Source organism: Echiichthys vipera (genome assembly GCF_963691815.1).
Source record: "Echiichthys vipera genome assembly, chromosome: 7".
Taxonomy (NCBI): domain Eukaryota; kingdom Metazoa; phylum Chordata; class Actinopteri; order Perciformes; family Trachinidae; genus Echiichthys; species Echiichthys vipera.
In genome coordinates, this window is record NC_139832.1 from 17,049,911 (window position 1) to 17,063,815 (window position 13,905).

General features: G+C 40.3%; 2 protein-coding genes across 2 annotated transcripts in view; one reads left to right on the forward strand and one right to left on the reverse strand.

Moving 5' to 3' along the window:
• The window catches only part of tmem117 (transmembrane protein 117), a 42,683-nt gene that overhangs the window by 2,519 nt on the left and 26,259 nt on the right, over positions 1 to 13,905 (forward strand). The window lies entirely within an intron of this gene.
• On the reverse strand, positions 9,558 to 13,793 carry LOC310949919 (P2Y purinoceptor 6-like; the record flags this gene model as incomplete). Its single annotated transcript, XM_083917533.1, has 2 exons — positions 9,558 to 10,558; positions 13,748 to 13,793. The coding sequence occupies 2 exons, from the start codon at positions 13,791 to 13,793 to the stop codon at positions 9,558 to 9,560; spliced, it is 1,047 nt and encodes a 348-aa protein (XP_083773659.1).

The window sequence follows — 13,905 nt, forward strand, 5'->3', positions numbered from 1 at the left end:
CTGCACCCATCCCTTTTCAGAAAAACTCTTTTCTGCCTTTCTTTTCACTTATCATCAGATCTGGGTCAAACAGGATTTGCACACCTTTACTGCTTTTATTACAATCTGGTTCAAGTAGGCCTTCAGATTACAATATTCAATCACAAAATCAAGAAAAAATACAACTGGGAAATGTTTTTTATTTTTGCTTAAAAATGACTTAATTGATTGATTGACTAATAAAACCTTTCAGGTTTTAAATCAAGTAGATCAGTGAGGCTACCGCAAGGTTTAGACAATTAGAGGAAAATGTTACAAAGTCAATTCTGTGCATAATAAATGTATGTGATCTGTTACTGCTGAATAGATGTTTTATACTTTTCAATGTCTCACGCATGATGGTACGTGAAAAGGGTTTGAAACGTCTTGGCGTGTAATAGAAGTCTTATTTTGTTACATGAACTATTTTTCCTGCTTGTATCTGATCAGTGTTGCTCTACCTTTTTTGGCCTGTAACCCATTATAAAGACGAATGACCTACTCACACCCACTCTCCCCGTGTAGGCCGTATATGCAGAGTAAAACAACAACAAAAGAAAATCGGTTTGCTGTGTTTAGTTAAGAGGAAGCTTATATATGAGAAAATATAAGTAAAGTGATAGATATGTAGACTACAATGTACTTTATTTGATATCCAATACAAGGACTCACAACCACCCAATAGATCTTTTCCAGAGCATCTGACATGTCATAGCAGGAAAAACAGGTGTACATAACGTCAAAAGATATCTTTGAATCCATAAGATCAAAATCAACTGCAGCAGAACCAGAGATATCATATCTTTTATTCTACGCATTCTTCTTCCATGTTAAAACGCACAGTCCTGAAGGTGAACTTCTCCCATGCGCTCACAGAGACAGTTCAGTGGGAGAATCGGGTGTGTCACGCTAACCTCTCACCATCACTGTACACATCACTTGAGGCATATTTTCAGATTTGCACAGCTCCCTCTGGAGGTACAAAGTACTTTTACACATTTATTTACCACAGATGTAAAAGTACTGCCCAAGACCTAAAAAACATGCTTTGATGTGAAGAAGCAGTTGAGTACCACACCACATAATGGTGTTTAGGTGCAGGACTCAACACTGACTCTTGAAAGTGGTTGCCAGGCTGGCAGCCAGGCATCAGCTTTTGGTTGCCGAAACTGAAAATATGGTTGCCATTTTAAGTCACCTATTATTTTGAGTAATTAAGATACTATGCATTTATACGTAAGATTATTATTGAAAATGTGACATAAAAGCCCCTAAAATCTAGTCTTTTTTTCTGTTCTTCGTTCAGTTTCATCTGGTTCTTTGTCAGTTGAATCAATTTGCACATGCATTTGTGATGTTGACGGGTTCGCAACATTAATTACCCCACAATGAAACAACTTAATTTGCTTCAACGCTGTCTCTAAAACAGATGCCTGTGCGCATGTGGTGCAAGTAAACTCATTAACGCACGTCACCATTGTCACATTCATCATTGTTGCATGCAGTTGTGTGGTTCAGGTTCTGACTGTCACATCAATATTTAAATATCATTAGGTTATTTTTGGGTGCATGTTTTGCTGTTTGTGTTTTTGTTTGTTAAAAAGTGGTTGCCCCTAATTCCATCCAAGGTCAACAATTGGTTGCCAGTTCTACGAATGGTTGCCAATAGCAATTCAGGAACTGTTACTGTTGAGCCTGTTTAGGTGTCAGTTTCAGCTTCCCAGTATTGTGCATGCTTACACATTGGGACAGTTAAATGGAACAGAGCCATCCTTAATTACATTAGTTTTTACCTATACCTTTCCTGTCATGACTTGTCAAATGTCTTGTCATGGAGAGAAAAGTCCAGGCTTTATTCCTTTAGTGTGTCCCAGTAAACCATGACAGTGAGTAAGCCTGCATACTAGCAGGACTCTGATAGACCTACATGGAAAGCATCACCAGTTGTTTTTAATTTCACATGTGCTTTTCCTCCACTGACAGAGCCTCTGCAACCCAAAATCTGCCACCTCTGTATCCTACCTAATGTCAAGTCAGTCCTCCTGTTGCTCACTTCCTCCACCTCTCACACCTCCTTGATTATTTTCCTCTTCTTTTTCACACTTTTGTCATCTTTCTCACCTCTTCTTACACCCCCAACTACTGTGATGACAGCTCTCATGATTCTTTCCATTTAACTCTCCTCTCAGATGGCTGTGACTCCAATCTCATCAACCCGCCATTTGTTTAAACTGCAGCAGTTTGCACTTCCTATTAAACTCACACATTTCATTTTCCAGTCACTTCAAAACTCACTTAGGCCTAGATATCATTGGCCACCCTGGCTTATCTTTTTGGGATGAACCGTTAATGACTATAATTGGGGTGCATAGAGAGCGGGTGGGGGGTAGTGCTCTTGAGTGATCTTCTTCACTGAGCATAAATATAAAGCCAAGAGTGCATGATGACATGATGGGAAATGGAAACTGGCTTTGAGGACTGTGCTTCTAATAATACCAGCTGTTCAGTGCTCTCAAGTTGCAATAGGTTTATTCAATGTAGTGTTTCCTTACTTAGGATCTTAGTTCCTTTGGGTCAGGACGACCATTATGGGGTTACTTGATGCTGCTTAGAGATCTCTTTAGAAGGTTTTTTGATATACGGCAAGGTTGACCACAAGATCTTTTGTGCCTATGCATTTGTGTTTTTTCAATATTCACATTACTTGCATGAGACACGACTGTTTAGATAGCAATGTTTCTTTACGTCATCAACCATGGCCGAAATAACAAGTATTGCTGCTATGTACCTGTCTCGGATCCGTCGGAAAACCAAACACTGTCAAGTCTTGGTTTATAACATCATCCAGAGGAATACACAGCTCTGTGAATTCCCCCGCCCTCTCCAGGAACTTCTTCTGGATGACTGTCACTACTACAGTGGTTTGAACCCAAATCAGACAGATTTTGCTCCTTGCCGTTTTGCAATAAACGGTTCAAAAGTATGCAGAAATAACTACGACAAGCAAACACCTTTTTATAACACTTGTTTTCTCATGGAGTTGAAAACGAGTTGGGGTTTTACCAAATGGGTTTTATACTAAGACCCAGTGTATCTGAATCAGGGTCTATACACTTGCGGTGGCTTGAGGGTATAGAGGAGAGAGAGTGCAGCTCAACCAGCAACCAGGTACAGCTGATGCGCTTCAACAAGCCTGCGAACAGATGGTTTGTGTTTCTGTGTGGGTGTGTGTGTGTGTGTGTGTGTGTTTGTCAAAGCGAGAGAGTGGTGATATTATGTGTGTGAATGTGGGATTGTATACGTGTGAGTGAACAGGCCTGTGTGTGTGCTTTTTACTTTAGAGAGTTGAGCATGTAAGAAAGGGCAGATGAAGTGAATCTGTGGTGTGGAGTGGGAAAGAGATTGAGTTGGAGAGGCGCGGAGATGTGTCCTGCACAACATTTCAGTAAAGCACTTATGTAATCACAACCCAGGTAAGGCATAGAGCTGTGCTGCAGCACCAGTCCCACTCTAAAACCTATCATCTATTATAGATCTGTCGCACAGGCCCACATTGCCCACCTACTGCACATCATGATGTCATTACTAAAGCCCAGCAGATCCTTAGCCGTTCTCTCGTCTGCACTCTGATATGTAGGCATGCAGTGGAAACACTTTCGGATAGAAACACTGTCCAAGGTTTGAGTACCTAGAAAAAAGCACTTCGGAATATGTGACTGATGTTTTACAAAGAGAACACCTCGCACAACTGGAGTCATTTTCACGCTCATTTGGTTTGCAGCTATGTTTACCTTCAATTCCATTTATCCCAACTCTGTAAACAGACATTGTTTTTGAAAGCTGACACATCTCCTGCATCATTTATCATTTATGATGGCCCAGAAAACATTTAGCAGTGAATTGCACCACCTCCTCCCTCTAGCGATTTAGTAGTGTTTTCTTTATTCCCCTGTATTTGGCACAATATATGATTTACCCCGTCAGAAAACCCACACAAATGTTAATCCACTTGTATTCAGTTATGTTTTTCAGTCATGTTGCTATTTAGAGTAGGCAGAGGTGCACAGTATTGTACTCTGTTGGAAAAAGATTAAATATTCTCAATGATGAATAGCTTGTGACAGATTATGTGATTTGAGTAAACATTTGAGGTTCAAGGAACAACCTACGCTGTTCCAATCAACCACTCAAGGCTATGTGTGCTCTCTAATGCGGGGGGCTGTAGCCAGTGACTTCTGGTCATTCAGAGGGAGACTAGCTGTCATTATGCATTTGTTTTAAGTACAGGTCACAGGGTTTGTGAGCTGTCTATTTCGGTTTGAGAGTGGTTTGTTTGTGTACAGATGTGTTAGTTTTGAAATTTTGAAAGGTGGCTCTAATCTGAGATTCCTTTGGAAATATCATGGTCAAGGTCTTTGGTGTCGGTTGCAGTGATTTTTATTATTATCATTAGTTTGTTTTTTTTACTTAAAAAGGATTACTAAGGAAAATGTATTTACTCTGTTTCTCAGTGGAAGTGCAGTGGAAATGCTGATATCACATGGAAGTCATATACAAATGTCCTTTTTGTCTTTACTTAGATGTCTTCTAGTAGACAGTCATCAGGTTGAGACTCTTAGATTTGACAATCGAAGAGTCTAAACAGACCCTTCAAAGGGATCCAAAGGCTCCTCACCAAGACATAGCCCAGCACGTAATATAACCCCAACTTCTCTTTTTCGCCTCTCAGTTTTCGTACAGATTAAACAAACAACGAAATGTCAAATTATGCCTTTAAAAACATGCATAGAAACACTTAATCTCCAGGGGAAATCTTGTAAATAAGATAAAATAAAATAAAAAACACCTTTATTTAACCCCAGTGGGGAAATTCATTGGATTGGAAATTATGAAGCACAAAATCTTAGTGATCTCTCATTTGCCTGTCTGTGAAGTCGTTTTGCTTCTATTTTCTATATCCATAATTGTATGATTGAAGAAAGCTGTCCTTTTACTATTGACTTGATCACTCAGGTTATCCAGATAATGAGATACCTGACCAGTTTGTTTTGTTTGGCAGTAATGCAGCACTAAAGCTTCATGAGCCTTTTGTATCCATCCCTTGCGGTAAATGACTCTCAGTGCCCATCTCCATAATTGGAAAAGTGAAACTGCTTCTCATTTCTTTCTCATGCTGCCTCAGTCCTTAGATTAGCATAATACATTCACGTCTCTCTCTCTCTCTCTCTCTCTCTCTCTCTCTCTCTCTCTCTCTCTCTCTCTCTCTCTCTCTCTCTCTCTCTCTCTCTCTCTCTCTCTCTCTCTAAAGCTTTGCAACTTCCAAAAGGTAAATTGAAGGGTAATTCTGAGTCATGTGGAGTGCCATCCTAACCGGGTTTGACCCTTCTTTGTATCTTATTACCGACACTTCATACAATCAAATGCTGACCGCTCATCTTATCTTGGAGGAGGCTTTTGAGGCTCCAGAATATAGTGTGAACAGTACAAGAAAACCTGTTTCCATTAATCACAGAGCTGTTAACAGTATGGCACGCTCAGCTGAGGTGTACGTGTATGTGTTGAAGAATGTGAGATATGTCATTGGTTGCTCTGTTGTCCCCTTTCCCTGATCTTCATGTGTGTAGCCTGCAGGATGCCATCTGGGTTCTGTCATATGTTATTACTGTTCCACGCAAAGGCTGAGATGGCTTATGTACAGCACTGTGTGGCTGCGGGTCAAAGTGGTGTGTGTGTGTGTGTGTGTGTGTGTGTGTGTGTGTGTGTGTGTGTGTGTGTGTGTGTGTGTGTGTGTGTGTGTGTGTGTGTGTGTGTGTGTGTGTGTGTGTGTGTGTGTGTGTGTGTGTGTGTGTGTGTGTGTGTGTGTGTGTGTGTGTGTGTGTGTGTGTGTGTGTGTGTGTGTGTGTGTGTGTGTGTGTGTGTGTGTGTGTGTGTGTTTTCTTTGCATGCTTTGTGCATGTGTCAGTGCAGGGTATCTTATTGTCTGTGTGTGAGCTGCTGTTGAGAGTGAATTAATGTTTCTGCATCTAGTCATACTTGTTGAAACAATCTTTTATTTTATCATCAGGGATTGAATCGTTTAAGCCATTTATCAAGGGAAAACGACAAACATTTGATAGTTCTCTCTTTTTATATCATTACAAATTAAATAGGTTTGTGTATAGGAGAAAACAATTGACTTTATAGATGTAACCTCTAGGAAACTGAGGTACTTTTTAGCTATTTAAGCTGTCATTGTATAGACTAAACTGTCAATTAATAAACAAAAATATTGATAATCAAAATAATGATTAGTTGCAGGTGTATACGGTTGCAGACCAAAAAACAGTCTGTCATGTCATTACATGACCAATAAATGCTGAAGGTTTGTAATCTACCATTAATAAAATGTTAATTGACTCATATGTAACATTATTAAATATAAAAATCATGAGGGTTAAAAACATTTTAATTCATATTTTGACAATTGCAGGAAAATGTAACTTAAATGTTTCAGTCATTAAACGTAATATAATGCATTGTTGCAACATAAGGAGGGCTGCAACTACAATTTTTTTTTCTGTATCTTTTTTAATCAATCATTTATTCTACTAAAAAAAATCAGAAAATCATGAAAAATGCCCATGGCAATTACCCAGAAGCCCCTTGGGATGTCTTCATGCTGGTTTAGTCCAATCCAAACCCAAAAGAAACTCAGTTTACAATAGAAAAGCAACAAATCCTCACATTTGATAGGCTGTAACCGGATTATGTTTGACATTTTCCGATTACTCAGTTATCAATAGTTGCAGATTAATTTTCTGTCAGTCGGCTCGGATATTTATGATTCTGAATCTACAGTATTTGAATACTTTAGACACTGTTCTGGCGTGTGTATCTCCAAGGAATCCACAAATAGCAATGTGACCCGGGCTGATCCATACGGCTGACCTTCAGTTATCTGCAGAATTATCAGCCTCATGACTATTCCGCTCTCAGCAACCTTATGAGGCCCTGTAGAGCTGCGTGTTTTACACTTTACTTTAGTAGATCATTCTTTATAAGGTGCACTGCTGTACCCTTGAAGCCTGAATTTATACTTACTGTGTGAGGCTGCTGTCTCTTGGATGTTGAGGTCTGTGATGAATTCCAGTACAGTGTGTGGCTGTATTATTGTCTGGGAATCAAAAACTATAGGTTACAGTAGAAATTCCCACCAGGTTATATTTGTGTTTGTTGTCTAATGCTTTTTCGCGCTAACAGCAGAATTGTGAGATGCTAAGAATTGAATATAATCTCAAGGGGCTTTCACACCGCAGTGCGGTAACTAACTGCCTTCTCTTATTGAAATAAATGAAGGCGGCGGAGGGGAAGCGATGTTGATCACGGCGGCAGGGCTATGAAGTTGTTGCTGCCCACGTACACTCACAGATTTTTTTCTGCTGCCCGCGATAACTGCCTGGGCGGTTGGCACAAGGCGCTGTGAAAGCGTTTTTCCAGCAAACGTTGATTAAGTTCACTATATCATCTCATCAATAAAAATGATACTGTCAGTAATGTGTTCACAGCACGGTGCGCTGCCCCCAAGTGGCCAAAATCTTCTCCGATGTTGAAGTACTGTATGGTTCTTATCTTGTGTAGTTCAACACAAACCATTAGAATAAGATACAAGTACAAAATGAAAACCATTGACATTTTCCACCCCATAAATATATTGTACCATTTAAACCTACACAAATTTTTTCCCTGTCACACATTGATGCTTTACTCATCGCATTACTTAATTTCCATGTGCTCGCAGTGAAAGGCAAAACACAAAGGTGTTTGCAGAGCAGACAGAGAGATAAAGGCACAGAGCAATAAGGACGAGAGCTACCAGACAAAGGAAACAAGCCAAAAGGAAATTGCTTATTTACCTGAAACATATGACTCCTTTGGTCTGGAGCCATAAATAACAAAATGAACTGATCAAACAGGCCTCTTACAGGAACAGGGACAGTGGCCCAGTAGCCAGCTGTCTGTGTCTTGGATCTACTTGCGGCAGTCTCCCTCCGGAGGCAGCTCTGTTATCAATTCCAATCTCTGATTTATTATCGAGACACTTAGTTACAGAGGAGTTGAACTCCGGGGACGCTAGTGGCTGTAGCCATGGCTATTCCCAAACCACCCTGTGATGCTGCGGTCGAGCGATTGTGTGATGAATGGGGATGCCAGTGTGTGCATGCTAAAATCCAGGCTCTGAGTTTGTGTTTGAGGGAGAATTATCATTCGGAGGGCAGGGGTGTTGTTCTGATGCTTCAAATCAAAGTGGGATGCTGCATACTGAAACCTGAAATAGATCAAAGTTCACACTGAAAAAGAGTGCAGCTGAGAGAGCAGTACAAAGAGCAGTGATTGAGATCGAAAGACTGCACTATCAATAGTTCATGAATCAATATGAATATGATGGATATCACTTACTGTGGGACCAAACATTGTTTCACTTGGCTCATCAAGCCGTGTTTTGATTTTTAAAGGCCCCATGTTTACTTGTTTCATGGTTAATTTTGATCACATTTTCCATGTGACGTTTCCAGCTCACTGCACTGCAGTCAAAATATTTGAACAGACGGTGCTGTTGGGTGTTTTTTTTTTGCAGATTTGTCGCCGCTGTAAGTAAATAATTGTCAGATGTATTTATTCCCCTGTGCTTTCCTGTTATGACACAGACCTGCAGAGGTAATCTGAAGTCTGCCCTAGACTACACATACTTGATACAGGTGGGTGACAAATGAAAGGGAAGAAATTAGGTGTTTGGCCAGGTTTTCTGTTTCATTTGGCACCTGTCTGAATGTGATTGAGAAAATCACCACATCTAGCAAACATTTTTTGAACACAAATTATACTTACATACTACTGAACTGATCCGTCAACCAACAGAAAAGAGCCGTGCAAATAGTTTGACAATATGCTAATCATTTTAGTCATTCATCAAGCAATAATGGCAAAGATTCACGGATACCAGCTTCTGAAATTTGGGGATGTAATGATTTCCAATGTTTTTCAACTTCGGAGGCTGAATTATTTTGGTTTTCGATAAAACAAGCAACATAAGTATGCCACCTTGGGCTATAATTTCAGCCTAAGTTAACATTTGTTGCAGTTTTCAGACATTATATTATTACATTATACAAAACCAACTGTCAAGAAAATAATAAGTAGAATAACTGATGTTGTGTTAATGTATTTTGACAACATCAATAATCAGACTACTGTATGTACTGATTTTACAAGGTACAGCTGTAAAGCAGAAATAAGGATAAGGTTGCTACTGATTTTTGTTGCTCCTTGCTTGGCAAGAACAAGTTTTTTATGACGGCAAGTCAACACGTCCAATACACTAAAATTTTAACAAAATGTTTTTGTAATGCAAAACATGCCATGATGTGGTTTAACATTGCTACGTTACACTGATAGCATTTAATCAGTCACAGTAGTTTCATTTTTTCATTCCACAGCATAATTTAGGCCATGATAATTATACTATTAGCAGCCAAAATAAGTCATGCGTTGGATTAATTCAGTCACCCATTTACCCCAACCCTCCTGTTGGCTCTGCAGCATAGCCTCCTGTATCGGTCTCTTTTCAAGGCTAGTAGCTTCTTCTGGAACTGCTCACTAGCCACAATATACAGCACTGGGTCTAGGCAGCTGCTTACACTGCACATTGCCTCAAAGAACTCATAGGAGGCAAAGAGGACGTTTGTGTTAGATGGTGTGACCTGGTCATGGATCCTCATGAACACCAGGGTGATGATCATGACATGGTATGGCACAAAGGAAACCACAAAGACTATTATGGCAGCAGTGATGAGCCGCAGAGGCTTCCCACCTGCCCGCTGGGCTCCTCTGTGTCTTCTACCTCTCGGGAGACGCCTCAAAACACGAACTGTCATTATGTAAAAAGCCAGCATGATACTGAATGGTAGCAGGAATCCTATTACTGTTTTGATAATGGTGATTGTCTTGACATAGATAAAAGGGCCCTGGATGTGGTCCATGCACACAGTGACATTCTCTGGTCGCTGAATAGCAAAAGTTACAAATAAATCTGGAATGGAAGTCAGGATCAACGCGACCCAAGTGCACACTGAGCACATCTTGGCTTTACCCACATGCCACCAGCGGAGAGAGCTGATTGGGTGCACCGTCCCAACGTAGCGATCAAAACTGATCAGAGTCAGGAAGATGATGCTGCCGTATATGTTGATGTTGAATGAGATCTTCTTGAACTGGCAGAAGATCTGTATGTCCTTGAGGTATGGCCTCTGTAAGGTAAAGTAGAGGGTGAAGGGAAGAGTTAGGATCCAGGCTGAGTCACACAGGGCAAGGTTCAACAGGAAAAGATTGCTGGTGCTAGAAGTTTTCCTGAAGCATAAGTAGTTGATCAGAGCTGCGACATTTCCCAGGATCCCAACAGGAAGGGCAAAAGAGAAAAGAACCAGCAGGATGTAGCAGTACCATTGGCCGTTCTGAAACTGGCCGCAGAATACTGTTGACTGGTTCAGGAACTCCAGAAGCACTTCTGTGAATTAAGGACAGGAGGTTGAGTCAGTTTTGCAACTGAATCATTCTTAATATATTAAGAATAATCAAATATGGTTTAAGTACTTCCTGAGAATTCAAGCCCTCCAACTTCAACTGTATTGAACTGGATTGTAAAAAGTAGTATGTATCTTCAGGAAGTACTTACATATCTGATTAGGCACTTGACCACTCAAGGCTAATGACCCATCTTCCGTATTAAAGCTGCATTCCAGTTGAACCAGAAGTCGGAATTTCCAAATTCCCTGTTGGAATTTTCTACTTTAACGCCTGCTGAAGTCGGATTTCTGATTCGAAAGTCAAAGAACCTCAAAAAACCTGACATCACAACTACATGGCTGCTCTGAACATACAGTACATTCGGAAGTATTCACAGCGTTTCACTTTTTCCACATTTCATTATGTTACAGCCTTATTCCAAATTGTATTAAATTAATCTCTGTCCTCAAAATTCTACACATAATGCCCCATTATGACCACGTAAAAAAAGTTTTCTTGAGAGTTTTGAAAATGTATTAAAATTAAAAAACAAAGAAATCACATTTACGTAAGTATTCACAGCCTTTACCATGAAGCTCAAAATTGAGCTCAGGTGCATGCTGTTTCCACTGATCATCCTTGAGATGTTTCTACAGCTTAAATGGAGTCCACCTGTGATTGGACATGATTTGGAAAGGCACACACCTGTCTATATAAGGTCCCACAGTTGACTGCATGTCAGAGCGCAAACACCAAGCATGAAGTCAAAGGAATTGTCTGTAGACCCCAGAGACAAAATTGTCTCGAGGTACAAATCTGGGGAAGGATACAGAAAAATATCTGCTGCTTTGAATGTCCCAATGAGCACAGTGGCCTCCATCATTCGTAAATGGAAGAAGTTTGGAACCACCAGGACTCTTCCTAGAGCTGGCCGGCCGTCTAAATTGAGCAATCGGGGGAGAAGGGCGTTGGTCAAGTGACCAAGAACCCGATGGTCACTCTGTCAGAGCTCCAGCGTTCCTCCGTGGAGAGAGGAGAACCTTGCAGAAGGACAACCATCTCTGCAGCAATCCACCAATCAGGCCTGTATGGCAGAGTGGCCAGGCGAAAGCCACTCCTTAGTAAAAGGCACAAGGCAGCACGTCTGGAATTTGCCAAAAGGCACCCGAAGGACTCTCAGACCATGAGAAACAAAATGATCTGGTCTGATGAGACAAAGATTGAACTCTTTGGTGTGAATGCCAGGCGTCATGTTTGGAGGAAACCAGGCACTGCTCATCACGAAGCCAATACCATCCCTACAGTCAAGCATGGTGGTGGCAGCATCATGCTATGAGGATGTTTTTCAGCAGCAGGAACTGGCAGACTAGTAAGGATAGAGGAAAAGATGAATGCAGCAATGTACAGAGACATCCTGGATGAAAACCTGCTCCGGAGTGCTCTTGACCTCAGACAAGGGCGACGGTTCATTTTTCAGCAGGACAACGACACCAAGCACACAGCCAAGATCTCAAAGGAGTGGCTTCAGGACCACTCTGTGAATGTCCTGGAGTGGCCCAGCCAGAGCCCTGACTTGAATCCGATTGAACATCTCTGGAGAGATCTGAAAATGGCTGTGCACAGACGTCTCCCATCCAACCTGATAGAGCTTGAGAGGTACTGCAAAGAAGAATGGGCAAAACTGCCTAAAGAGAGGTGTGCCAAGCTTGTGGCATCATATTCAAAAAGACTTGAGGCTGTAGAGGCTGCCAAAGGTGGTTCTACAAAGTATTAAGCAAAGGCTGTGAATACTTATGTAAATATGATTTCTTTGTTTTTTAATTTTAATACATTTTCAAAACTCAAAACTTTTTTCACGTGGTCATAATGGGTCATTATGTGTAGAATTTTGAGGACAGAGATTGATTTAATACAATTTGGAATAAGGCTGTAACGTAATAATATATAGAAGAATGGTTAAATCAAGAGACTGCAATATCTTGAATTTTAGTCCCTGGTAGAGGTCAAGAAACACTGGTTCCTTTCTACACTTCCCAAAATGCAGTTTTGGTTTTTGTGGTTACAAATTCAACGACAATTTAATACCCATGTCTTTCAAAATCCATGTTTGCAACACAAGCTTTCTGTTAAAATGTCTCTTAAATAATTTTCTGTCAAAGCTGCTGCAGAGCCACAGGAGACACTATTCAAGTATTTTCATAGACTGTGTAGTACTCGCTGTTACTAGTAAATTGACCTTGACATGTAAAATAGGTAGAGTGCGCCTTTAACACCCCAGAAATCCAGTTAAACAAGACTGCCAAAGTGTTCCCATTATTTATTTTAGTTAGCTTGAACTGTCAAATAAGCACCATTTAAATCATACAACAATTAAGAAACCCCAGGTAAGTTGTCAGTCACAGAAAATTATACCAAACCGACTCACGTATACTCATACTCAAAAGCAAGGTGTGTCAATCATAATGTTTTTATACCAGCTACTTTCTGAAAGTCAAGCTCTATGAAACACGATGGATATGCTGTGTTATATGACATCCTTATTTTGACTTGGTTTTATTTTTCAAGATTTTAATAACTTTAATAACTAAAATAATGTAGGTCCTAGTCTGTTTTATTGACTCTGCCGGTAAGTCCTCCTCTCATAGAGTATGTGTGTTCACCCACTCTCCCAGGGCCCTTTTTATATTTACAGTAGCTGTCTCCATAGTCTCTGAGCGTCACCAGTGTGTCCAGGAAGCGAATGCTTGACTGTCTGCTGCGAACAATGAAACCCGGGGACTGTTGATCTATTGCCTTCAATATGTCAGCCTCTGTTTGCACTTAATCACAGATAATACATTCATTTTGTTCAGTTGAGCAGATCTTAACAATTGACTCTGTCAGTACCCACTAAAAAATAAAAAAGGCAAAGTTTTATACATCCGATTTTGTACTGATGAAGTTCAAAATGTGGGATTTATATATTAAGGAATCCTTTATCATACAGTTTCACTGCAAGAGATCATTTTAGAAGGTATAAGGATGCTAAGTAATGTAGACTGTATTTCTCGTATTTAACAACAGGAAATCAGAATTAAAAGTTTATTAGTTCATTATCATATCATTTTATGTTTTATTTTATGTAAAATGTTGTTAGATTGGTCCTAAAACATGTTAAAATCAAAGTATTTCAGGTTCAGATTAAACTTACCTCCTTTAGCCGTGTCAGACTTGTTGCTGTTAAAGTGCGGTATCATGATGAATGGAGACGGTGATCACATCTCAGGTTGCCTTCACTCCTCCTCCTGCTGTGTGTGCTTCTCATCTGTCAGGGGCTGGTGCGCTGCCGTGTGTGTGTGTGTGTGTGTG